Raw genomic sequence first — 24,656 nt, 5'->3', positions numbered from 1 at the left:
ATAAGTAATTATTCATGCTTAGTATGTGCTCAGCCCTTTGCTTCTGGTTCTGGGGAGTATTAAGTTTGACACAGCCCCCGGATCTCAGTAGAGGTGCAGAAACACCAGAAGCCCTCCGAATTGACCTACGCTTGCCTAGAATGAACCGGACTAAGCAATGTGCTCATTTCACAGAAACATGTGGCGTGAGGTTCTTGGACACCCAGGGTGATCAGCAACCCTGGTCTGCCAGCCCATCGCTACTCCTTCAGGCCAGATTCAAGTGCACTTCAAGGCAGCTGTGCTTGTTCTCAGATCTGTTAGGCCAGTTGCAGTAATAATTGCAATTATGTGGTTCACTGAAACCACATGTAAATTAATGAAGTAAGCATTAAAAAAGTTGGTATTTCTAGGACCACTAAGTCAAATGCTTTGTAAAAGTGAATTGCTAACGTATGGGGAAGATGACCGAAAAAGACTGGGGGAAACAAATCATCTAGAAGGATTTCAGTGGTTATAGTCATTATGGTTCTGCTTTAGAAAGACAGTGCTTCAATCTAATCAGCGAACTAACTTTCACTGTATTTCTAAATATTGGCAAATGTATGCACGTTTACACTTTAATTTAAAATGTGGAGGGGCACCTGGGTGGCTCAGTTGGTTAAACGTCTGACTCTAGATTTCGGCTCAGGTCGTGGTCTCATGGTTCATGGGATCGAGCCCTGCATCGTGGGATCAAGCCCCGTGTCAGGCTGGACACTGACAGTGTAGAACCTCCTTGGGCTTCTCTCTCTCCCTCTCTCCCTGCTCCTCCCCTGCACACACTTTCTCTCTCTCTCTCTCTCTCTCTCTCTCTCTCTCTCTCAAAATAAATAAACATTTTAAAAATTTAATTTAAAATGTTGGAGGCAGTTGATTGTCTTTTTCAGTTAATGACCCTGATTGCATCAGATAAGAGAGCTTTGTACCTATAAAATCGATGATATCAGACTCTACTGGAAGTGCCAGAATGTCTGAAATGGCTAGCCCTGTGGCAGCACTTCTTATAAAGAGAAGAGAAAGGCAATCTGGCATATGGGGGAGAGTTGCCCCGCGATTAATCACACACTGAAGCTGCAGCACTAACTCGAAAATATGTTTAAAGTATTTTGCCCTTTGAGGACTGTTTAGGCAAACAAAAATATTTGCAATTCAATTGTTTTCAGTTAAATCTTCCTTAACTGCGCTATTAGATTTAACATTCTTGGCGAAGCTTCTCAATGGAAACTATTTATTATCTGATTTGGCTCCGTTTATAATTGAAAGTAGGCAGAAACAATAAAGTGTCTTTTCTTTGAGACTTATTTTAGGTTCTGGAGATAACCAGGTGGGTGAAATGACATAGAAATGATATGAATATAAAAGCAGTCTTTGTTTTCGGGGATCCTGTTTTTTTTTTTTTTTAATTTTTTTTTTAAGGTTTTATTTATTTTTGAGACAGAGAGAGACAGAGCATGAACGGGGGAGGGGCAGAGAGAGAGAGGGAGACACAGAATCAGAAGCAGGCTCCAGGCTCTGAGCCATCAGCCCAGAGCCCGACGCGGGGCTCGAACTCATGGACCGTGAGATCGTGACCTGAGCTGAAGTCGGACACTTAACCGACTGAGCCACCCAGGCGCCCCTCGGGGATCCTGTTTTAAACATTTCGTAAAATGGGGGCACCTGGGTGGCTCAGTCGGTGAAACATCCAGCTCTTGATTTTGTCTCAGGTCATGATCTCAGGTCATGATTCAGTTCCTGAGATCAAGCTCTGAGTTGGCCTGGGATTCTCTCTTTCTGCCCCTCCCGTGCTCATGTGCGCATGCTTGTGTTTCTCTCTCTCTCTCTCTCTCTCTCTCTCTCTCTCTCTCTCTCTCTCTCAAAAATAAACATTAAAAAAACCATTTCATAAAATAATACAGAAGCAAGTTACACTTACAATGACAGACCTGGAAACCTGACCCTAGTGTCTATAAAAACCGTCTGCCTAGGCTGAGACATATCATATGGCCTCTTCAGAATCAGCCTTGTGGTTCCTCTCCTAGAACAGCAAAGAGTGGGGGCAGAAATCGGGCTCCGCGTAAAGTTAGGATTGACGCTGTTAGAAAAACATGAACCCCTGATATCTAAATCCAGAATTGCTCCCAGACTGGTGAACACGACAGTCAAGCAAGCTCTCCTGCTTGGAGGTACAGAGGATCTCAATTCAGCCTTATTTGAGAACTACCTTTTGCCAGCTCCCTCCGTAAAGGCAGTGAAGGGGCTTTATAAGTTGTTTTGGCTTATGTATGATGGAACATCTGCATGACAAAAGAGGGGCCAGGAGTAGACCGTGTGGATAATGTACATGGGTGTTGTGTATGAACGAGTCGAAGATAAAAGACACGATCCGTTGCTCCCAGGGAATCCCTGTAAAGCACACTTAATAAAATGCTTCTCCATATCACAGTTAAAGATATTACCGAGATCTAAATGAGATTATTCTTAGACTGCCAGACCTCTGTTTCATTGCCAGGCCCGTGCATGAGTAGAAAGTCAGTGGAGTTCTATTGTTTACTTCTGTTGACCTGAATTTTCAGTACAGAAGGAACCTTTAGGGGTGCACTGGGGCCGGCTGTTGCCGGCTCGCGGGAGCCGATTGCGCACCTCTTCCCTGGCCTCAAGTCGGTAGCTTGAAATTGGCCGCAGTGGGAGCATTTCCACCACGGAAATGAGCACACACCGAAAATTGGCCTCATTCTCCCACTTCTCTCCCAAAGCCATTTTTAAACGTTGACCGGCATGCCACCGCTTCCGGGACGGAGGTCCTTCATCTTTTTTGTGCCATGAACCCTTTGTCATATGCCAAGCCCCCACCTCTGAAGAATGTTGTTGTTTTTTAATTCAGTGAAGTCATTAAAATGTTAAAAGGAGAAGTTTATGGTGCAGTTATACGTGTGTTTCCCTAATGACATTTGAAACCATACCATCCCAAGATTCCTAAGTCTCTTATTTCTGAGGTTGAAACTAAAATTATGGCGCTATCTAGTTAACCAAATTTGTAACCATATGATAAACGTCCTATAAAGAACATTCAGTTTCGTGGCTCATCTCTTTTGTAGGGCCTGATGATGCACAACAAAAAATAGAACCTCATCACACGGCAGTGCTGGGGGAGGGTGACAGTGTCCAGGTGCAGAACAGGGTAAGTATTAAAAATCTTTTGTTTTCTTAAATTGCACTTTCTACCAGTTTACAGGTAAATGCCTACTACCTCTTCTGTGTGGCTGGAAAATGTTCTGTCTTCCTTAGGCAAAGAAACTATGCCCCAAATTTGTCAACACCTTTCATTAACATCTATTGTTTCTATTGGTTTATTTTAAGGTTTTATCAATGCCGATCCCTCATCGTCAGGAATCGCCTGAAGTCTCTATTGTTTATCCCTAGAAATTTGAATCTGGAGGCAACATGTGCTTCTTTGTCTCTTAATTTTCTTACTTTATACAATTGATTTATTTGTGTCATCAGTGAAAATGGATCAACCATCTAGGAGTATAAATACAGATCTCCATGCTCACAACGAGCCCTTTGCAAGTCGAACTGAGAGGAGCATATGATGCGTTTCATAGTCCCTTGGTGTTGAACCCCTGCTTCTTAGGTAGAGTTTCTGATATTTCTATTTCATTCCCTTAAGTGATTATCTCACTCTCTTGTGAGCCTGCTAAGCCAGTCTGATGGCTTTGTGTCATTCTAATCAAGAGGATTGAAGAGACGGTTGTGCAAAAGCTCCTGACAAGATGAATTTTGAAAAGTAGGGGTGCAAACAACTTCGGTGTGCAGGTGACTGGCAGAGAGGCGATCTGCCTGCCTCGGTCCGCTCTGATCCCGGTGTTGTGGAATGCAGTGGATTTGAAGAATTATGGCATCTTCGCCCGCTTTTGTGGCAGCTCACCTATGGAGTAAATAGAAGGGAAACCTCATGAGCACCAGAGAAAATGTGCATATCGGGGTCCATTCACCTCGATTATTAGGTTGAACTGTTTGAAACTGCCACTTTGGACCCACAGAAATGGTTTCGGGCCAGTGCAGGAAGGAGGCCCAGAAGCTGCACACAGACCAGAGCCAGCTGGTTGTGGATTTGTTTGTCACATTATTGGGTTTAACTTGACACCTTGATTCTTCCTGTGATCTAGCAGAGGGCACATTGCAGATGACAAGGATTTGGAAACTGGAATGAACCACCAGAAAAGAGTTGCTGAGGGGAGCCAGAAAGGCGGCGGGCCGGTGAGGGGGGGGGGGGGGGAAGAGGGGGCAGCCTGGGATAGCAAAGAGTTGGCTAAAGCGTCAGTTCAGTGGCTCCAGGGACACCACTCTGTTGTGTAGACTTCTGTAATTATTGCTGGGTATGAACATAGCCAGAGCCATTCAGGCATTAGAAAGATTTCTATGAGAAAATTATTGTTAAAAATTAGTATTTCAACGGGTGTGTGATGCTTCTATCCACGAAGAAATAGTTAGTCCCCCTTAGATTACAACGGGAAGGAGATCGTGAAGGTGTGAATCTTGGTCTTGCCATTTGTTAGCTGTGTGACTTTGGAGATGTTTTTCAACCTCTCTGAGATTCAGTTTCGTTGTCTACAAAATCAAAATAATGATGCCCCCTGCATAGAGTTGCTAGAAAGAATATGTGAGATTACGTATGTCAAGAGTCCACTCCAGGTCTAGCACAGGGATTGGTAAATTATGTCCAGTAGGTCAAATTCAAATCTGGTTTTGTAAATAAAGTTTTGTCGGATCACAGCCACGCCCATTCCTTTCTGTTTGTGGATGCTTTCACACCACAACGGTACAGTTGAGTGCTTGCAGCAGAGACTAGATGACCCACAAAGCCTAGAATACTTATTCTCTGGCTCTTTACAAGGAAAAGTGTGTTAACCCCTGGTCTAGTATGTAATGGGTGCCCAATAATGGTAGCCAGAAGGTTCACTGATCTAAACACCTAATTTAACAGATAGTCATGTCAGATACATGTTACCTAATGAGGATTTATACTTTAGGCCGTAAGGTTCAGGGCACATAGCAGTTTCTACAGCTAGAAAAAGCCTCTTAAGTGTTCTGATTCACTCCAGGCCCCAGGCAAGGGTTATCTTCACGTGGAGCTAAAGCCTGAGGATTAGAGAAGGAAGATATGACTTCCTAATGTTCCCCTTAATCCCATTTGCACTGAGTTGTGGTCAAGAATAAGGATTTGGGGGCCACTTGGATAGCTCAGTAGGTTGAGCGTCTGACTTCGGCTCAGATCACGATCTCACAGTTTGTGAGTTCGAGGCCCGCATCGGGCTCTCTGCTGTCAGTGCAGAGCCCACTTCAGATCCTCTGACCCCCTCTCTCTGCCCCCCCCCCAAATAATAAACATAAAGAATAAGAAGAAGGATTTGGTATACTCCCTGGCTCCTAGGACTTTCGCTACTCCTTACTTCTGAGTCTTCCGCAATCATGCCTGTCTTCCCGGTTAACCACATATGGGTGGTTTCCTCTAGAGTAACCAACCCGCTGGGGTGGGAGAGGAGGTCACGCAAGGGTTGATGTCATTCACGTCATTTCTGTCCCCAGGTTTCCTGCTCCATCTTAGCATTTGATTTGTCTTACGTCAGCACATTTTAGGCTTCAGGGACCCCTGTCTTCTTTCCAAGGGTGGATTGTCTTCTGTGACCCTTACTCTGAAGTCTTCCGTGGCAGATGGCAACTACATGGGGCTTGGTTTATGCTAGATTTAAGAGTCTTTAGGCCAGACCCTCTGACTTCTTGGAGGAAGCCCAGACTCCCAACAATGGCCTCAAAATAGTCTTAGCTTTTTCAGAGTTCTTAGAGATTAGGATCAGCTCCATGCTTCTCTGGGTATTTAATCCTGGACGGTTCTGGTCACCCTAGAACAGACTCTGTTTCAGGGCCTAAGGGTCCCTGTGCTGCTCTGGCCCATAGTTGGTGCTCTTGTGACCAGCATCGCTCCCTGATCAGGAGCACATAGGTTTGATAGGAAAGGCTCGATGTCACCTTTAGATGTATGTTTATATTGATGTCCTGCTGAGGAAACCCTTAGCCTCATGGATTAGCAAATTCACTTGTAGTTTGTCAAGGTAGACAATTAATTCTTCATTAGCTGCCCTCAAAACAGTACTTGAGAGTCATGGTACTCTTTAACTGGCACCATTCATGGGGACCTTGCTAAAATTAATACAGATCGACATTTGGTTAAACTAAAGATTGAAAGACAGAAATAAAACACCCTATGAAAACCAGAGACAACTTTTTTGCTTATGTGTAATAATTCATGACCATTAATTTGTAAAAACTGACAATAGTTCATTGGTTTATGTTTCAATTGGCCTAAGAAGCGTAGACAGTGAAATCGAATAAGAATGACTGCATGCAGTTAAGTCATGCGAAAACTCAGTTTCTCTCTGGTAGTTGTTTTCAGGTAATGTATCACTAGAATAAGTGTCCTTAAACCTAAAGCATGCTCTCAGATTCATCCTCAGAGTCCTCCTGCCATCTCCAGCTTCAGAATCAATCCAACTATGAGGACATCCTCAAGACTAGTAGAAGTTATCAGCACCTTAAATTAATCATAGGGCCTTCAGCTGGGTGTTGATCGTTTATTGTCAGTATCAGTGAAACTCAAGGCATGTCTTGGTGATAATATTTATGAGATAACGAGCAATTTGTAAACGTAAGTTATTCAGTAAACCCAGAAGGGTCTAACTCTGAACTAAGGAGTCTGAGAAGATTCACCAAAGTAAAAGACATGGTCTGGGCCCTAAAAGATCATGACCTTCCATTGGGGTAATTAGACATGAAGCCATAAGTGGGCCTCTGTCATCTTTCTATGGGGTCTTTTCATCAAACCCCAAAAGGCATTTACTTAGGTCCTCACAAGGACTCATGTCTGAAGCAGCTGTTCATTCTCCTTCCTTGTGCATGATCTTCATCATTTGACCCTCCACACAAGGTCACTGTAGACGAGGACTTTTCAAGATAGGGGCTTGTAACCACATTGGCACTCTACTGAATATCCAGAAAGACTATAAGCTTTCACGAAAGAGGGCTAGGTAAGGACAGAAAAAAAGATACATTTAGGAAACAAGAAAAGGACATCAAACATCTGGTTTAGCATAGAGGAGAAGGGGCTACTGAGAGGTTAATTTTGTGGAAAAGGCATTAAAGAAAGCTTGGACCATCCTTAAGGTTTCTGAAATGGAAAAGCAAAGTGCTGAACTCCTCAACACCCTGCAGTGAAACCATTTTTCATTTCAGATCAAATGCCAGGGCCCTTTTATTTTACTGTCCAAATTATACATGGAAAGTCATCATTTTATCTGAATAATATCAAAAGAAGCAACACTTTTATTTTTAAACTTTTATCACCATCCTATATGTGTAAACTGTGGGATATTCTGCCATCCACAACAGAAGCGTTGTCTGAATTAAGAAACTTACATTCTTAAGAAAGAAAGAAAGAGAGAGAGAGAAGGAAGAGAAAGAAACATTCTGAGGAGTCGGTGCATGCATGGCACACTAGGTCGGCCTTTCCTGTCCCCCTTTCCCTAACCCCCAACCCTTTCCCCTCTGCCTCCTGACCCTAAAACTCAAGCGTGTCTTCTCTGAAAAAGCACTTCAAAACACTATGCAGTGATGTCTTTCCGATTAAATTATACATGGTATAGTCCAGAGGATCAGAACTATTTTTCTAACTTTTCCTTCAAATGTCCGTTGATTTCACACTAAAGTTTCACCACTCCAGAGCTCTTCGGAAATAAATCTTTGTTGATGACTGCATTTTTTTAAGTTGAATTTTTAGTCATTTAAACAGGATATTGAAGAAAAAGAAATCACTTCAGATAGAAACCCTACCCTTTCCTTGGATCATCAGCGTGTGTATTATTGTCTTGAGCTGTAAAGTATGATGATGTCTTTAGAGCCTGCTGGCTTCTACAGTAAGTGGTCCTAGACTAAGTTCTAAGCTTCTGTGCCTGTTTTCCATAGTTGTTTTTTTTTTTTTTCCATTTCCATCATGGACGTTAAGCTATTTTCTTGTATTCCTCTATAGTAGCACTCTTCTGTCTTCCAGCTCTAACTTAGAGACCTGATAACCGCAAAGCATCCCCTGGGTGGATGTACTAAATGACACCAGCCCTGGGATTGTAGGGAGTAAGTTAAGACTTCTGCAGAAATCATTGTACCCAAATTGCCTTTTAATATTTTAAAGTTGGAGGCAGAAGGAGAAACCAATGTGAGTCCTGTATAATAGGAGTTTGTGTGTGTGGGTTTACTACATGGAAGTTTTCAAGAATTCATTATTTTTATTGAATCCAGTGATAAGTTTTCTGGTACTAGTAACATTACAATGATTTCCAATTAAAGAGCTTTGTATTAGAGGGGCACCTGGGTGGCTCAGTCGGTTAAGCGTCCGACTCTTGATTTTGGCTCAGGTCATGATCTCAAGGTTCAAGCCCCACATTGGGTTCCACACTGACAGTGCAGAGTCTGCTTGAGATTCTCTCTCTCTCCCTCTCTCTTTCACTCTGTCCCTCTCCCACTTGCGCACACACACGCTCTCAAAAGTTAAAAAAATTAAAACTTAAAAAAAATATTAATTTTCTAAAAAGGGCTTTGTATTAGAAGCATATAAATGTAATATGTACTATACTATATCATACATTTAGAAATATGCTATATTATTAGGATAAGGTGAAGTTTTAAACCATTTTTGAAGGCTTTATTTTAAAGTACCTGATCATTATTGCTTTATTTATGATTTTATTCTAAATGAGATTAACCTAAGAGGTGCCTGAAAAGAATTACATACTGTTCAGTTGTCTATTAGTGGTTAACAAATCACCCTAAACCCTGATGGCTTACAACAGTTACTATTTCTCACAAGTGTGGTGGGGGAGGGGTCTTCTGCTGGTTTCTCTGGCATTACTGGGTCAGAGGACATCAGTGATACTGGGGGCTTGGAGTCATATTTTCAGAGTGTTCTCTGGAAGGATTGATGTGTCAATTAAAAATCTGCCAAAGATATAAACGTGTATCTTCCCCTGCATCCACACTCGCACTGGATATTATAATTACTACTTTTTTCAGTTTCAGGGAAAAACACCTAATCTTAATTCTAAAGAAAAACTTTTTTTAAGTTTATTTATTTATATTTTGGGGGAGACAGAGACAGCGTGAGTTGAGGAGGGGCGGAGAGAGAGAGAGAGAGAGAGACAGAGAGAGAGAGAGAGACAGAGAGAGACAGAGAGAGAGAGAATCCCAAGCAGGCTCTGAGCCCGATGCAGGGCTCGAGCCCACGAAACTGTGAGATCATGACCTGAACCAAAACCAAGAGTCAGATGCTTAACCGACAGAGCCACCCAGGCTCCCCTCTAAAGAAAAACTTTTGGAGACTTTAATATAACAGGACTCTTTGGGAGAGAAATTTACCTGAGCAGATGCCACTTGGATGTTTTTATAAGGTTCCGTTTAGTGCAACATTTCTGGGGCACGTTTTACATGAAGAAATGTCAAAAGTAATAAAATCTTACTTTTGGATTTACATAATCCTCCCTTTTAAAAATTGTTAATGGGAGGTTATAAACCCTGTAATAAGATAAGTAAATTATGTAGTTTGTCTTATAGGTGTTCCCGGTTGAAGAAAATCTTAATTTGCATTCTCCTTTATCTGAGAAGGTTAACCTTTTGGTGGTTGGGCTTAGTCTTGAGTGCTGATTGCTACCAATCATCTTAAGGAATAAGTGTTTCCAGGGCATCTGGCCAGCTCTGTCGGAGGAGCATGTGACTCTTGATCTCAGGGTTCTGAGTTCGAGCCCCACGAGGGCTGCAGAGCTTACTTAAGTAAATAAAACTTAAAAAAGAGGAATTAGGAACTTTGTCCATTTGGCCAGCATGTCGGCTTCAAATTGTTTCTAATTTGACATTCAAAAGTATGCATGTTTATTGTTTGATGTTTTCTTCCTTGACTTGAGGATCCTGAGAGAAACCACTTCATCCTGATTGCTGGGGAGCCATTAGGAGAACCAGTCATCCAGCATGGTAAGCCCCAAATGATGGCAATTTTCCTGGGTGATTTTCTCCTTTGAAAGTAGTGTACCAATATAGTATTATTACTGGGAAGAGTAGCTGTATTTTCCTCTTGTCTCTTTATCTGCAAAGATTTTGTAGGAGGAAAATACATACATGGTACTTATTTCTACATTCATTCTCTGTTTCTTGTAAAGAGACATTCGCTGAGTACCTATCATGTGGACGACATTGAACTTAGAACTATGGGGAAAACAAAAACGGTGTTTTGCATTGCGTCATAGGGAACTTGAACTTAAAGAAATGTTTTGGGGGCGCCTGGGTGGCGCAGTCGGCTAAGCGTCCGACTTCAGCCAGGTCACGATCTCGCGGTCCGTGAGTTCGAGCCCCGCGTCAGGCTCTGGGCTGATGGCTCGGAGCCTGGAGCCTGTTTCCAATTCTGTGTCTCCCTCTCTCTCTGCCCCTCCCCCGTTCATGCTCTGTCTCTCTCTGTCCCAAAAATAAATAAAAAACGTTGAAAAAAAAATTAAAAAAAAAAAAGAAATGTTTTGTGGCCTGCTGCTTGAATATCATTTTTATTTTTACTAAAAACAACAGTGATTTCAATACCATTTGTAGTCTATTGCATTTTTTGTGAAAAATAGGGACCACTTAAAAATATTCCTTTGGAAGTATGTGAATTATTTGAATCAGTATTAAAAAAAAAAAACAAAACAGGGGCGCCTGGGTGGCGCAGTCGGTTAAGCGTCCGACTTCAGCCAGGTCACGATCTCACGGTCCGTGAGTTCGAGCCCCACGTCAGGCTCTGGGCTGATGGCTCGGAGCCTGGAGCCTGTTTCCAATTCTGTGTCTCCCTCTCTCTCTGCCCCTCCCCCGTTCATGCTCTGTCTCTCTCTGTCCCAAAAATAAATAAAAAACGTTGAAAAAAAAATTAAAAAAAAAAAAGAAATGTTTTGTGGCCTGCTGCTTGAATATCATTTTTATTTTTACTAAAAACAACAGTGATTTCAATACCATTTGTAGTCTATTGCATTTTTTGTGAAAAATAGGGACCACTTAAAAATATTCCTTTGGAAGTATGTGAATTATTTGAATCAGTATTAAAAAAAAAAAACAAAACAGGGGCGCCTGGGTGGCGCAGTCGGTTAAGCGTCCGACTTCAGCCAGGTCACGATCTCACGGTCCGTGAGTTCGAGCCCCACGTCAGGCTCTGGGCTGATGGCTCGGAGCCTGGAGCCTGTTTCCGATTCTGTGTCTCCCTCTCTCTCTGCCCCTCCCCCGTTCATGCTCTGTCTTTCTCTGTCCCAAAAAATAAAATAAACGTTGAAAAAAAAAAACAAAACAAAACAGAGGCAGAAAATCCTGGAATAAGTATCCAGTCACCTCACTTCTTTGCCTTAACTTCCTCATAATATTGTTGTTTTATTAAATGAGAAAGGATGTAGACTCCAGCATATTATTAGTTCATTTTTATTAAAAAATGTTTTTGCTGGGGCTCCTAGGTGGCTCAGTCAGTTAAGCGTCTGACTTCGTCTCAGGTCATGGGTTCGAGCCCTGTGTCAGGCTCTGTGCTGACAGCTTGGAGCCTGGAGCCTGCTTCCGATTCTGTGTCTCCCTCTCTCTCTGCCCCTCCCGCACTCATGCTGGCTCTCTCTCTCCCTCTCTCATAAATAAACATTAAAAAATTTAAAAAAGATTTTGCCAACTTATTTAGATAAATGCCTATAAAACATATATTATTAAATTTAGCATGCATTAAAATCCCATTATATTGCCTTGCATGAATTCCCACACATAAACCATGATTTCAGAAAAAAAAAACCCAGCTGGACATACATTTAAAGAACACTGATAGTTTACAAACTATTCTTCTGTGGAGTGCCTGGCTGGCTCAGGCAGCCAAATGTGCGACTCTTGATCTCAGGGTTGTGAATTCGAGCCCCACACTGGGTGTAGAGATTATTTAAAAATATAAAAAAAAATTTTTAATATTCTTTCTTGTTCGATTAATGACTTACAGGAAAAACATTAAATTGTACTCCACTAAGCATGTAGCATCTGACCTCCATTTTGCATGCTTCAGTTTCCACTCCAAAGGCTCGTGGTTCTTGCTTCCTTTTATCTTGCTGGAAGAGGGCCGAAATAGTTTGTTCTTCTGGAGAAAGCCTGAAGACAGATTGAGAGGAGTCACGATGTTTATTAACAGCAACTAGAATTTAGGTGCACAAAGGATGTGTGGGATCTGAGGCTTTTGAGTTTAATGATATCCTCTGCACCAATGAGGAAAACCCAGAGTCTGACCAAACTCAGTGACGGACCAAAGCGCTGGGACTGCTCGGAGCCGTCCTCCATTTGTGTTAGGCGACGCCTGTCTCAGAGGCTTGGATCTCAGGAACACTGCATGTGCCATACGTTCAAACTCCGAGTAACCAGACCAGATAGATACATCCCTTGACATCTCTGTTAATGAGAGGCAAAGCATCTTGTTTGGCTGGCTAGTTCTCTTTTATAACTCTTTAAACCTCATAAAGTTTTTCTTCTACCTGTGCACATTTAAAGACAGCCACAACCATCTTCCAGCTGTTTGGGAACCAGTACCAGTGTCATGAACTAGCTAAGGACCTTTAAGCATGGAATGTCGTCGAATGTTGGAATAGGAAATGTCCTCAGCATCAATGTAGTCCTGGCCTTTTTTATAAGTGAGGGAAACAAAATCAGTATACTTAATTTATTTACCTAACAGATACTTGGGTAGCATGTCTCATTTACTAGGATTGGTCCAAGTGCTTGCTGCAAATTCACCTACTTTTCAGGGCAACCTTAGGAGGTTGGGTTGCCCGTCGCTCTGCCCTGTGGCTTCCCTGATGGGAAACGATGATTAGTAGTGGAGCTGGGATTCGAACCCTGGTCTTCTGACCCCATGTTTTGTGCTGTCCGCCACACCTAGGTTCTACATAACGAGAGATTGAACTCACACCATTTTTATTACTCGGGAGGCAGTGTAAAGGTTTAACTAGAGAAAAGATGAAAACTGTAGTTTGAAAGAGTATTTATGAGATTATTGATAACTATCAAATAATTTGCACATCTATAACCCATAGAGTTGATCAATTGAAAAGCATGCTTTCTGGGGGATGGAATGTACAGCCTGGCAGCTACAATTAATCATACTATAGTGCATGTTAGAAAGTTGCTAAGGGAACAGGCCTTAAAAGTTCTCATCACAAGAAATGAAATCTGCAACTGTGTGTGCTGATGGATATTAACTAGATTTATTGTGATTGTTTCACAATATCTGCAAATATCGAATCATTACGTCGTCCGTCTTGAGAGCAATACAAGGTATATCAATTATACCTCGACTTAAAAAAATAAGAAACTTAGTGATACAGTATGCAAAAAACGAAAGGAAAAGAAAAACAAAAACCTGCTCTCTGGTTCTAGTTTTCTTCTCCTTCTTAAGGATTTGAGGAGACAAGCTCCCTCAGCTCGGTGTTGGAGGGCTCCAAGCTTGCTTCCCGCGTTTCTCCCAGTGTGGTCCATGAACCAACAGTATGCGCATCACTAGAAAGTTAGTGAGAAATGCAGTCTCAGACCCCACTCTAGACCTCCTGAATCAGAATATGCATTTTAATAAGATTCCCGGGTGATTCACGTGCACATTCTGAATTGAGAAGCACGGCAGAATACCCCAGGGGAGTGTCAAAATGGAAGCCCAGAAGTGCACCATTTTTACAGAAAAATAATTGGGAGACAGGAGAGATGCTCCACGAGTCCAAACTGTCGTGAAGTTATGTTGTGCGAGAAATTGGTCCTTGGCCCAGGATCTGCTCTCATTTTCTTTTTTTTTTTTTTTTTTTTTTTTTTAATTTTTTTTTTTTATTTATTTTTTAATATATGAAATTTACTGTCAAATTGGTTTCCATACAACACCCAGTGCTCATCCCAAAAGGTGCCCTCCTCAATACCCATCACCCACCCTGCCCTCCCTCCCACCCCCCATCAACCCTCAGTTTGTTCTCAGTTTTTAACAGTCTCTTATGCTTTGGCTCTCTCCCACTCTAACCTCTTTTTTTTTTTTTTTTTCCCTTCCCTTCCCCCATGGGTTTCTGTTACGTTTCTCAGGATCCACATAAGAGTGAAACCATATGGTATCTGTCTTTCTCTGTATGGCTTATTTCACTTAGCATCACACTCTCCAGTTCCATCCACGTTGCTACAAAAGGCCATATTTCATTCTTTCTCATTGCCACGTAGTATTCCATTGTGTATATAAACCACAATTTCTTTATCCATTCATCAGTTGATGGACATTTAGGCTCTTTCCATAATTTGGCGATTGTTGAGAGTGCTGCTATAAACATTGGGGTACAAGTGCCCCTATGCATCAGTACTCCTGTATCCCTTGGATAAATTCCTAGCAGTGCTATTGCTGGGTCATAGGGTAGGTCTATTTTTAATTTTCTGAGGAACCTCCACACTGCTTTCCAGAGCGGCTGCACCAATTTGCATTCCCACCAACAGTGCAAGAGGGTTCCCGTCTCTCCACATCCTCTCCAGCATCTATAGTCTCCTGATTTCTTCATTTTGGCCACTCTGACTGGCGTGAGGTGGTATCTGAGTGTGGTTTTGATTTGTATTTCCCTGATGAGGAACGACGTTGAACATCTTTTCATGTGCCTGTTGGCCATCCGGATGTCTTCTTTAGAGAAGTGTCTATTCATGTTTTCTGCCCATTTCTTCACTGGGTTATTTGTTTTTCGGGTGTGGAGTTTGATGAGCTCTTTATAGATTTTGGATACTAGCCCTTTGTCCGATGTGTCATTTGCAAATATCTTTTCCCATTCCGTTGGTTGCCTTTTAGTTTTGTTGGTTGTTTCCTTTGCTGTGCAGAAGCTTTTTATCTTCATAAGGTCCCAGTAATTCACTTTTGCTTTTAATTCCCTTGCCTTTGGGGATGTGCCGAGTAAGAGATTGCTACGGCTGAGGTCAGAGAGGTCTTTTCCTGCTTTCTCCTCTAAGGTTTTGATGGTTTCCTGTCTCACATTCAGGTCCTTTATCCATTTTGAGTTTATTTTTGTGAATGGTGTGAGAAAGTGGTCTAGTTTCAACCTTCTGCATGTTGCTGTCCAGTTCTCCCAGCACCATTTGTTAAAGAGACTGTCTTTTTTCCATTGGATGTTCTTTCCTGCTTTGTCAAAAATGAGTTGGCCATACGTTTGTGGGTCTAGTTCTGGGGTTTCTATTCGATTCCATTGGTCTATGTGTCTGTTTTTATGCCAATACCATGCTGTCTTGATGATGACAGCTTTGTAGTAGAGGCTAAAGTCTGGGATTGTGATGCCTCCTGCTTTGGTCTTCTTCTTCAAAATTACTTTGGCTATTCGGGGCCTTTTGTGGTTCCATATGAATTTTAGGATTGCTTGTTCTAGTTTCGAGAAGAATGCTGGTGCAATTTTGATTGGGATTGCATTGAATGTGTAGATAGCTTTGGGTAGTATTGACATTTTGACAATATTTATTCTTCCAATCCATGAGCAGGGAATGTCTTTCCATTTCTTTATATCTTCTTCAATTACCTGCATAAGCTTTCTATAGTTTTCAGCATACAGATCTTTTACATCTTTGGTTAGATTTATTCCTAGGTATTTTATGCTTCTTGGTGCAATTGTGAATGGGATCAGTTTCTTTATTTGTCTTTCTGTTGCTTCATTGTTAGTGTATAAGAATGCAACTGATTTCTGTACATTGATTTTGTATCCGGCAACTTTGCTGAATTCATGTATCAGTTCTAGCAGACTTTTGGTGGAGTCTATCGGATTTTCCATGTATAATATCATGTCATCTGCAAAAAGCGAAAGCTTGACTTCATCTTTGCCAATTTGGATGCCTTTGATTTCCTTTTGTTGTCTGATTGCTGATGCTAGAACTTCCAGCACTATATTAAACAGCAGCGGTGAGAGTGGGCATCCCTGTCGTGTTCCTGATCTCAGGGAAAAAGCTCTCAGTTTTTCCCCATTGAGGATGATGTTAGCTGTGGGCTTTTCATAAATGGCTTTTATGATCTTTAAGTATGTTCCTTCTATCCCGACTTTCTCCAGGGTTTTTATTAAGAAAGGGTGCTGGATTTTGTCAAAGGCCTTTTCTGCATCGATTGACAGGATCATATGGTTCTTCTCTTTTTTTTTGTTAATGTGATGTATCACGTTGATCGATTTGCGAATGTTGAACCAGCCCTGCATCCCAGGAATGAATCCCACTTGATCATGGTGAATAATTCTTTTTATATGCTGTTGAATTCGATTTGCTAGTATCTTATTGAGAATTTTTGCATCCATATTCATCAGGGATATTGGCCTGTAGTTCTCTTTTTTTACTGGGTCTCTGTCTGGTTTAGGAATCAAAGTAATACTGGCTTCATAGAATGAGTCTGGAAGTTTTCCTTCCCTTTCTATTTCTTGGAATAGCTTGAGAAGGATAGGTATTATCTCTGCTTTAAACGTCTGGTAGAACTCCCCTGGGAAGCCATCTGGTCCTGGACTCTTATTTGTTGGGAGATTTTTGATAACCGATTCAATTTCTTCGCTGGTTATGGGTCTGTTCAAGCTTTCTATTTCCTCCTGATTGAGTTTTGGAAGAGTGTGGGTGTTTAGGAATTTGTCCATTTCTTCAAGGTTGTCCAATTTGTTGGCATATAATTTTTCATAGTATTCCCTGATAATTGTTTGTATCTCTGAGGGATTGGTTGTAATCATTCCATTTTCATTCATGATTTTATCTATTTGGGTCATCTCCCTTTTCTTTTTGAGAAGCCTGGCTAGAGGTTTGTCAATTTTGTTTATTTTTTCAAAAAACCAACTCTTGGTTTCGTTGATCTGCTCTACAGTTTTTTTAGATTCTATATTGTTTATTTCTGCTCTGATCTTTATGATTTCTCTTCTTCTGCTGGGTTTAGGCTGCCTTTGCTGTTCTGCTTCTATTTCCTTTAGGTGTGCTGTTAGATTTTGTATTTGGGATTTTTCTTGTTTCTTGAGATAGGCCTGGATTGCAATGTATTTCCCTCTCAGGACTGCCTTCGCTGCGTCCCAAAGCGTTTGGATTGTTGTATTTTCATTTTCGTTTGTTTCCATATATTTTTTAATTTCTTCTCTAATTGCCTGGTTGACCCACTCATTCGTTAGTAGGGTGTTCTTTAACCTCCATGCTTTTGGAGGTTTTCCAGACTTTTTCCTGTGGTTGATTTCAAGCTTCATAGCATTGTGGTCTGAAAGTATGCATGGTATAATTTCAATTCTTGTAAACTTATGAAGGGCTGTTTTGTGACCCAGTATATGATCTATCTTGGAGAATGTTCCATGTGCACTCGAGAAGAAAGTATATTCTGTTGCTTTGGGATGCAGAGTTCTAAATATATCTGTCAAGTCCATCTGATCCAATGTATCATTCAGGGCCCTTGTTTCTTTATTGACTGTGTGTCTAGATGATCTATCCATTTCTGTAAGTGGTGTGTTAAAGTCCCCTGCAATGACCACATTCTTATCAATAAGGTTGCTTATGTTTATGAGTAACTGTTTTATATATCTGGGGGCTCCGGTATTTGGCGCATAGACATTTATAATTGTTAGCTCTTCCTGATGGATAGACCCTGTAATTATTATATAATGCCCTTCTTCATCTCTTGTTACAGCCTTTAATTTAAAGTCTAGTTTGTCTGATATAAGTATGGCTACTCCAGCTTTCTTTTGGCTTCCAGTAGCATGATAAATAGTTCTCCATCCCCTCACTCTCAATCTAAAGGTGTCCTCAGATCTCAAATGAGTCTCTTGTAGACAGCAAATAGATGGGTCTTGTTTTTTTATCCATTCTGATACCCTATGTCTTTTGGTTGGCGCATTTAATCCATTTACATTCAGTGTTATTATAGAAAGATACGGGTTTAGAGTCATTGTGATGTCTGTATGTTTTATGCTTGTAGTGATGTCTCTGGTACTTTGTCTCACAGGATCCCCCTTAGGATCTCTTGTAGGGCTGGTTTCATGGTGACAAATTCCTTCAGTTTTTGTTTGTTTGGGAAGACCTTTATCTCTCCTTCTATTCTAAATGACAGACTTGCTGGATAAAGGATTCTCGGCTGCATATTTTTTCTGTTTAGCACACTGAAGATATCGTGCCAAGCCTTTCTGGCCTGCCAAGTTTCAAAGGAGAGATCAGTCACGAGTCTTATAGGTCTCCCTTTATATGTGAGGGCACGTTTATCCCTTGCTGCTTTCAGAATTTTCTCTTTATCCTTGTATTTTGCCAGTTTCACTATGATATGTCGTGCAGAAGATCGATTCAAGTTACGTCTGAAGGGAGTTCTCTGTGCCTCTTGGATTTCAATGCCTTTTTCCTTCCCCAGTTCAGGGAAGTTCTCAGCTATAATTTCTTCAAGTACCCCTTCAGCACCTTTCCCTCTCTCTTCCTCCTCTGGGATACCAATTATGCGTATATTATTTCTTTTTAGTGTATCACTTAGTTCTCTAATTTTCCCCTCATACTCCTGGATTTTTTTATCTCTCTTTCTTTCAGCTTCCTCTTTCTCCATAACTTTATCTTCTAGTTCACCTATTCTCTCCTCTGCCTCTTCAATCCGAGCCGTCGTGGTTTCCATTTTGTTTTGCATTTCGTTTAAAGCGTTTTTCAGCTCCTCGTGACTGTTCCTTAGTCCCTTGATCTCTGTAGCAAGAGATTCTCTGCTGTCCTGTATACTGTTTTCAAGCCCAGCGATTAATTTTATGACTATTATTCTAAATTCACTTTCTGTTATATTATTTAAATCCTTTTTGATCAGTTCATTAGCTGTTGTTATTTCCTGGAGATTCTTCTGAGGGGAATTCTTCCGTTTGGTCATTTTGGACAGTCCCTGGAGTGGTGAGGACCCGCAGGGCACTTCCCCCGTGCTGTGGTGTATAACTGGAGTTGGTGGGCGGGGCCGCAGTCCGACCTGATGTCTGCCCCCAGCCCACCGCTGGGGCCACAGTCAGACTGGTGTGTGCCTTCTCTTCCCCTCTCCTAGGGGCGGGATTCACTGTGGGGTGGCGTGGCCCGTCTGGTCTACTTGCACACTGCCAGGCTTGTGGTGCTGGGGAGCTGGCGTATTAGCTGGGGTGGGTAGGCAAGGTGCACGGGGGCGGGAGGGGCAGGCTTAGCTCGCTTCTCCTTAGGTGATCCACTTCAGGAGGGGCCCTGTGGCAGCGGGAGGGAGTCAGATCCGCTGCCGGAGGTTTGGCTCCGCAGAAGCACAGAGTTGGGTGTTTGCGCGGAGCGAGCAAGTTCCCTGGCAGGAACTGGTTCTCTTTGGGATTTTGGCTGGGGGATGGGCGGGGGAGATGGCGCTGGCGAGCGCCTTTGTTCCCCGCCAAGCTGAGCTCTGCCGTCCGGGGGCTCAGCAGCTCTCCCTCCCTTTGTCCTCCAGCCTTCCTTCTTTCTGAGCAGAGCTGTTAACTTCTGACCTCCCAGACGCTAAGTCGCGCTTGCTGTCGGAACACAGTCCGTCCGGCCCCTCCGCTTTTGCCAGCCAGACTCGGGGGCTCTGCTTGGCCGGCGAGCCGCCCCTCCGCCCCGGCTCCCTCCCGCCAGTCCCTGGAGCGCGCACCGCCTCGCCGCCCTTCCTACCCTCTTCCGTGGGCCTCTCGTCTGCGCTTGGCTCCGGAGACTCCGTTCTGCTAATCCTCTGGCGGTTTTCTGGGTTCTTTAGGCAGGTGTAGGTGGAATCTAAGTGATCAGCAGGACGCGCGGTGAGCCCAGCGTCCTCCTACGCCGCCATCTTCCGGAACTCCGTCCTTTCTGTCACCCTTCTTCCCCTATTCAAGCCCACCTTCTTCATGTCTCCCTACTGGTAAGGTTTTTCAAACACAAAACTATAGTGCCCTCCCTTCCCATTTAAAACATTTCAGTGGTTTCTAAGTTTTCCAAAATAACATGTAAATTACTTATTTAGCTAACCTATTAGCTACATCATCTTCTTCCTTCTGCTCTCATTTTCTGAGTTCCATCTCCCTTTCTTCTGTGTGTCTTTTAAAAGTTGGCTTTTCCAAGCAGTGTGGAGGTTCCTCAGAAAATTAAAAATAGACCTACCCTATGACCCAGCAATAACACTGCTAGGAATTTACCCAAGGGATACAGGAGTACTGATGCATAGGGGCACTTGTACCCCAATGTTTATAGCAGCACTCTCAACAATAGCCAAATTATGGAAAGAGCCTAAATGTCCATCAACTGATGAATGGATAAAGAAATTGTGGTTTATATACACAATGGAATACTACGTGGCAATGAGAAAAAATGAAATATGGCCTTTTGTAGCAACGTGGATGGAACTGGAGAGTGTGATGCTAAGTGAAATAAGCCATACAGAGAAAGACAGATACCATATGGTTTCACTCTTATGTGGATCCTGAGAAACGTAACAGAAACCCATGGGGGAGGGGAAGGAAAAAAAAAAAGAGGTTAGAGTGGGAGAGAGCCAAAGCATAAGAGACTGTTAAAAACTGAGAACAAACTGAGGGTTGATGGGGGGTGGGAGGGAGGGCAGGGTGGGTGATGGGTATTGAAGAGGGCACCTTTTGGGATGAGCACTGGGTGTTGTATGGAAACCAATTTGACAGTAAATTTCATATATTAAAAAAAATAAATAAATAAATAAAAGGGAGTCTACTCTCTTAAAAAAAATAAAAAATAAAAAAAATAAATAAAAGTTGGCTTTTCCAGGGTGCCCTCTTGGACTGATTATTTATTTTGCACATCAGGGCTCCCTCATTCTTTCCTATCCGATATAGGCCAAGTGTCTGTTTCCAGATGAAATTTCTCTCCTGAGCCCCAGATCCATGTTTCTGACAATATATCAAGTCCCTCTGCCAGGAAGCCATTCCGTTGTCTCCAGTACCTTCATGTCACAGTATCCAGAGCCGAACGCCTTGCTGTACCCACAGCCTCCTGTGTCCTGTATCCCAGCTGCCCTTAGCAGTTCCACCACCAAAACTCAGCCTCTTAGGCCACACACTGTCTCTACCCTGATGCCAAAATCTTTAAAAACTGCAAATCAGATGACGTTACTATCTGCTTAACCCTCGGGTGACCCCTGATCACCTGCAGAATTACCCCCACAGTTCTTCCCGTAGAAGGCATCCAAAGCCTACTGGAGTCTGCCCTCTTCCTGCCTGTCAGGCGCCTCATTCTTTTCCCCCTTCGATCCCTCCTTCTAGCACTGTACCCCCATCCTCCAAACCTAGGAATTAGACAAAGGTGCCAACAAACTGCATGTTTTTGTAAATAAAGTTTTATTGGAACACATCCATCTCTATTCACTTTCCTATTGTCTGTGGCTACTTTTGCACTTCAACGGAAGAGCTGAGTAGTTGAGACAGGCACTGTTTGACCCACAAAATCTAAAATACGTACTGTTTGGCCCTTTACAGAAAAAGTTTGCCAGCCCCCCTGACTTGTAATTTTTATAACCTCCTATTTACTGTCAGTGAGTTGCTGCAAATGTTCAAAGATGACTTAAACTCCTCATGTAAGTATGCAGCCTTGTATACTGCATAGACCCCCAAAACCATGATGAAATTTGTCAGTTCCTTGCATCAGATCGGTTCAATTCTTGACATCAGCTAATGCTATAAAACTAACAACTCCAGTAAAGCTCCAAAGTTCCTACCACAAGAAAAAATAATTTTATAACCGTGTGTGGTGATGGATGTTAACTAGACTTACTGTGGTGATCATTTCACAACATACACGAATATTGAATCATTACGTTGTCCACCTGAAACTAATGTTGTTTGTCAGTTACACCTCAATAAAAAAAAAAAAAGAAGAAGAAGAAAAACTAACAACTATAAAAATGATTTTGATAGGACCAAACCCAGGGGTGAGTGGATGATGCAATTGCATTTGTGTATCTGGAGTTTGGTCTTTATAGTCGTACACAGTCCTGGTCAAGAAACTTGTATTCTAGTTCTCAGGGATTGGATGCTGCAAAATAACCTTTTACTCTTTAGATATGCCTGGGTCAGTTTCAGATTAAGAACTCTAGGAATACAGGGGCGCCTGGGTGGCTCAGTTGGATAAGTGTCCGACTTCGGCTCAGATCATGATCTCGAGGTTCGTGAGTTCGAGCCCCACATTGGGTTCCCTCTGTCTCCCTCTCCCTGCCCTTCCCTTGCTCGTGCTCACTCACTCTCTCTCTCTCAAAAATAAACATTAAAATTTTTTTTAAAAAAGAACTCTAGAAATATATACCATTTATAGTGATAGAAGAAAATATTATCGTCACCCAGAACTTACTGAATGTCTCTTTTTCCCCTAGGTCCATTTGTGATGAACACCAATGAAGAGATTTCTCAGGCCATCCTTGATTTCAGAAATGCAAAAAATGGGTTTGAACGAGCCAAAACCTGGAAATCAAAGATTGGAAACTAGTGAAGAGCACAAAAGCAGATCTCAGTACTTTCTAGAATTTTGCCACTTGTGGCATCCATCCATTCAGCATATTCTGTTTCCAAAGCTGACTTAGCCAGTGCTTCTAAAGAATTGCACACTAAAGTGATAACACGGTTTTGATAGCAATGCACGTGAGGTATTTCCCGGTACCTGCAAATAAACCTAATTGTTGCTTCTTTAAAAATCAGTGTTCTTAATTTGACCTAACTTATTAAGCTTCTGTTAAAAAAAAGTCATTTTGTGCATGTTTGGCTTTTCATGTGCTTTTTTTGTGCACAGGTAAGTTTTTTAAGCATATTTGATTGCTTTCTGCGTGTCCCTGGCAGTAGATGTGTGAGCATCTGAGGTCCCTTCCTGAACAATGCATTGTGGTGCAACATTGACGCCTGTGTGCCGAGGTTTCACGTTACAGGTTATCTGCGTTAAAGGAACAGCAGTCCTGAGGGTTTGAGTCAGTTTTGAAAACTGCCCTGCTATTGGTAGGGACGCGACAGGATTACAGCCAAGACTTCCCTGCATTTTCTGCCAAAATCTGTCAGATTTAGGACACATACTTCTGCAACCTTCCATGAGGGTTGTGAAAAAAAAAAAGTTTGAATCCAGAATTGGGTTCCAGGCTTCTTGTAGCTAACATCGGTGGCTGCACCACCTCCTTACAAAGCAACTAGAACCCGGGGCATAGGGTGGAGAGGTTTGTTTGTTTGTTTAATTTGCTGGACGTGACATGAATTTGGAGTGCTTTTTCATGTCCAGTGGAAGTCATGTCCACCTTCTGATTATTTTTGGAGCATGAGAGCATTTAAAATCTTTTTCATCTCTCTCCCCCCATAAGATTGTGCAGAAACGTTCCTTGACTAATTGAAGTCATTTCATTGGATTTTGATCACAACTGATGATTTGTTTTTCCATGTGAACTCTTAGGGTTTCCTTTCCTCCCGGAGAATGCCTTTTGAAACAGTTTTCTCTAGCTGCCTGATGTCAACTACTTGGTAATCAGTGGATATTAAAATCTTCAAAATGTACAGACAGTGGGCCGTGGTGAATATTTTCATGATGTCTTATCTGCACCTGGCACAGGGCTCCGGTTATGAACATGGAACGGTGAAGGTAGGTGGCATCATTTTAATGTGATGCAGCTTTTTTTTTTTTATTGGCTTGTACAGAGGACTTTCTTTGCCCCTCATTTTCTAGAAAATATAAAAGCGCAGAACGCTCCTTGTAGTGGACAGGATAGATCTTGCATTGCTAATGAGTATTCTGGATCTTAGGCTTACTAAGATTCTTGCCATGCATATTTGAAAATGCTGTTTTTTGTTTTTGGTTTTTTTTCTGGAGATGTGATAGAACATGAATGAGTTTTCGGGACTCTTTGGTTGGGTAAGTTTCTCCTCATATATGCAGATGGCAGAGTGAATTTCTAATGAAGCACTGATTTGTTTTTATGACCCAGATAACTGTGTGAGTCATTTATTCAGGTTGGTGGGAGCAGCAAACATTAGTCAGTTTAGTTAATTTCATTTGTAAATCGCAAAACTACAGTGCTTTCTACCGATGACTTTTATCTGGTTTTCTAGAATTACCCATTGCCACCGTCTAGAAAAATATTTTCTTGGAAGTCGTTTGGTTATTTGCTTTTTGAAATGGGTAAGACTCAACAGTAATTGAATCCTTAGTTCTACAGGCAAGTCTCAGAGCCTGGGAATTGAGAGTAACACAAAAGAATTAACTGGAATGTTACTGACTGAGCAGTATTTCGCCCAGTCTTATGTATTTTGTAGATTACATTGTTTTCTTCAGCTTTTTATTTTGAAAATGATTTGGATTTGTTTGGACTGAAATAGTGCTAAATTATTATGGATTTAGGAATTCCTGGCTGTGAACAGTCGAACATGAGCTTGAGTTTCTGTAGCTGTTGTTAGGACGTGCATCTTCAGCAGGTGTGATATCGCCCCCAACCGGGGAAAATTGGTCCTTGGGTAAAAAAGTCTTAGTATCAGTCCCATCAAGCGCAGATGTCCGTACAGTGACTGAACACACCTATGGTATGTCTGTAACAAAGACTGAACGCTGGGCTCAGGGGCGGCCACCTGGTGTAGCAGTCTACTAATGTCTTTCTA

General features: G+C 42.1%; 2 protein-coding genes across 6 annotated transcripts in view; both read left to right on the top strand.

Annotated features, from left to right (window-relative positions):
- PIR (pirin) overlaps positions 1-22,723 on the top strand; it is a 97,980-nt gene extending 75,257 nt beyond the window's left edge. For 3 of the 4 annotated variants that reach the window (XM_058713461.1, XM_058713460.1, XM_058713459.1), the window contains 3 exons: positions 3,099-3,181; positions 10,005-10,071; positions 22,406-22,723. In XM_058713461.1, coding sequence (XP_058569444.1) covers positions 3,099-3,181; positions 10,005-10,071; positions 22,406-22,518 — 263 coding nt within the window. In that variant the 3' untranslated portion in view covers positions 22,519-22,723. The remainder of the gene's footprint in view (positions 1-3,098; positions 3,182-10,004; positions 10,072-22,405) is intronic. The other variant, XM_058713462.1, reaches the window with a different exon arrangement.
- Positions 22,724-22,825: 102 nt separating this feature from the next.
- VEGFD (vascular endothelial growth factor D) overlaps positions 22,826-24,656 on the top strand; it is a 35,660-nt gene continuing 33,829 nt past the window's right edge. The window contains exons 1-2 of one of the 2 annotated variants that reach the window (XM_058713458.1): positions 22,826-23,230; positions 23,461-23,646. In XM_058713458.1, the coding sequence (XP_058569441.1) occupies positions 23,557-23,646 (90 nt within the window). In that variant the 5' untranslated portion in view covers positions 22,826-23,230; positions 23,461-23,556. Of the gene's footprint in view, positions 23,647-24,656 lie in introns of both variants that reach the window. The other variant, XM_058713457.1, reaches the window with a different exon arrangement.

Source organism: Neofelis nebulosa, chromosome X (assembly GCF_028018385.1).
Source record: "Neofelis nebulosa isolate mNeoNeb1 chromosome X, mNeoNeb1.pri, whole genome shotgun sequence".
NCBI lineage: Eukaryota > Metazoa > Chordata > Mammalia > Carnivora > Felidae > Neofelis > Neofelis nebulosa.
This window is presented reverse-complemented; position numbering and strand designations above follow the sequence as displayed.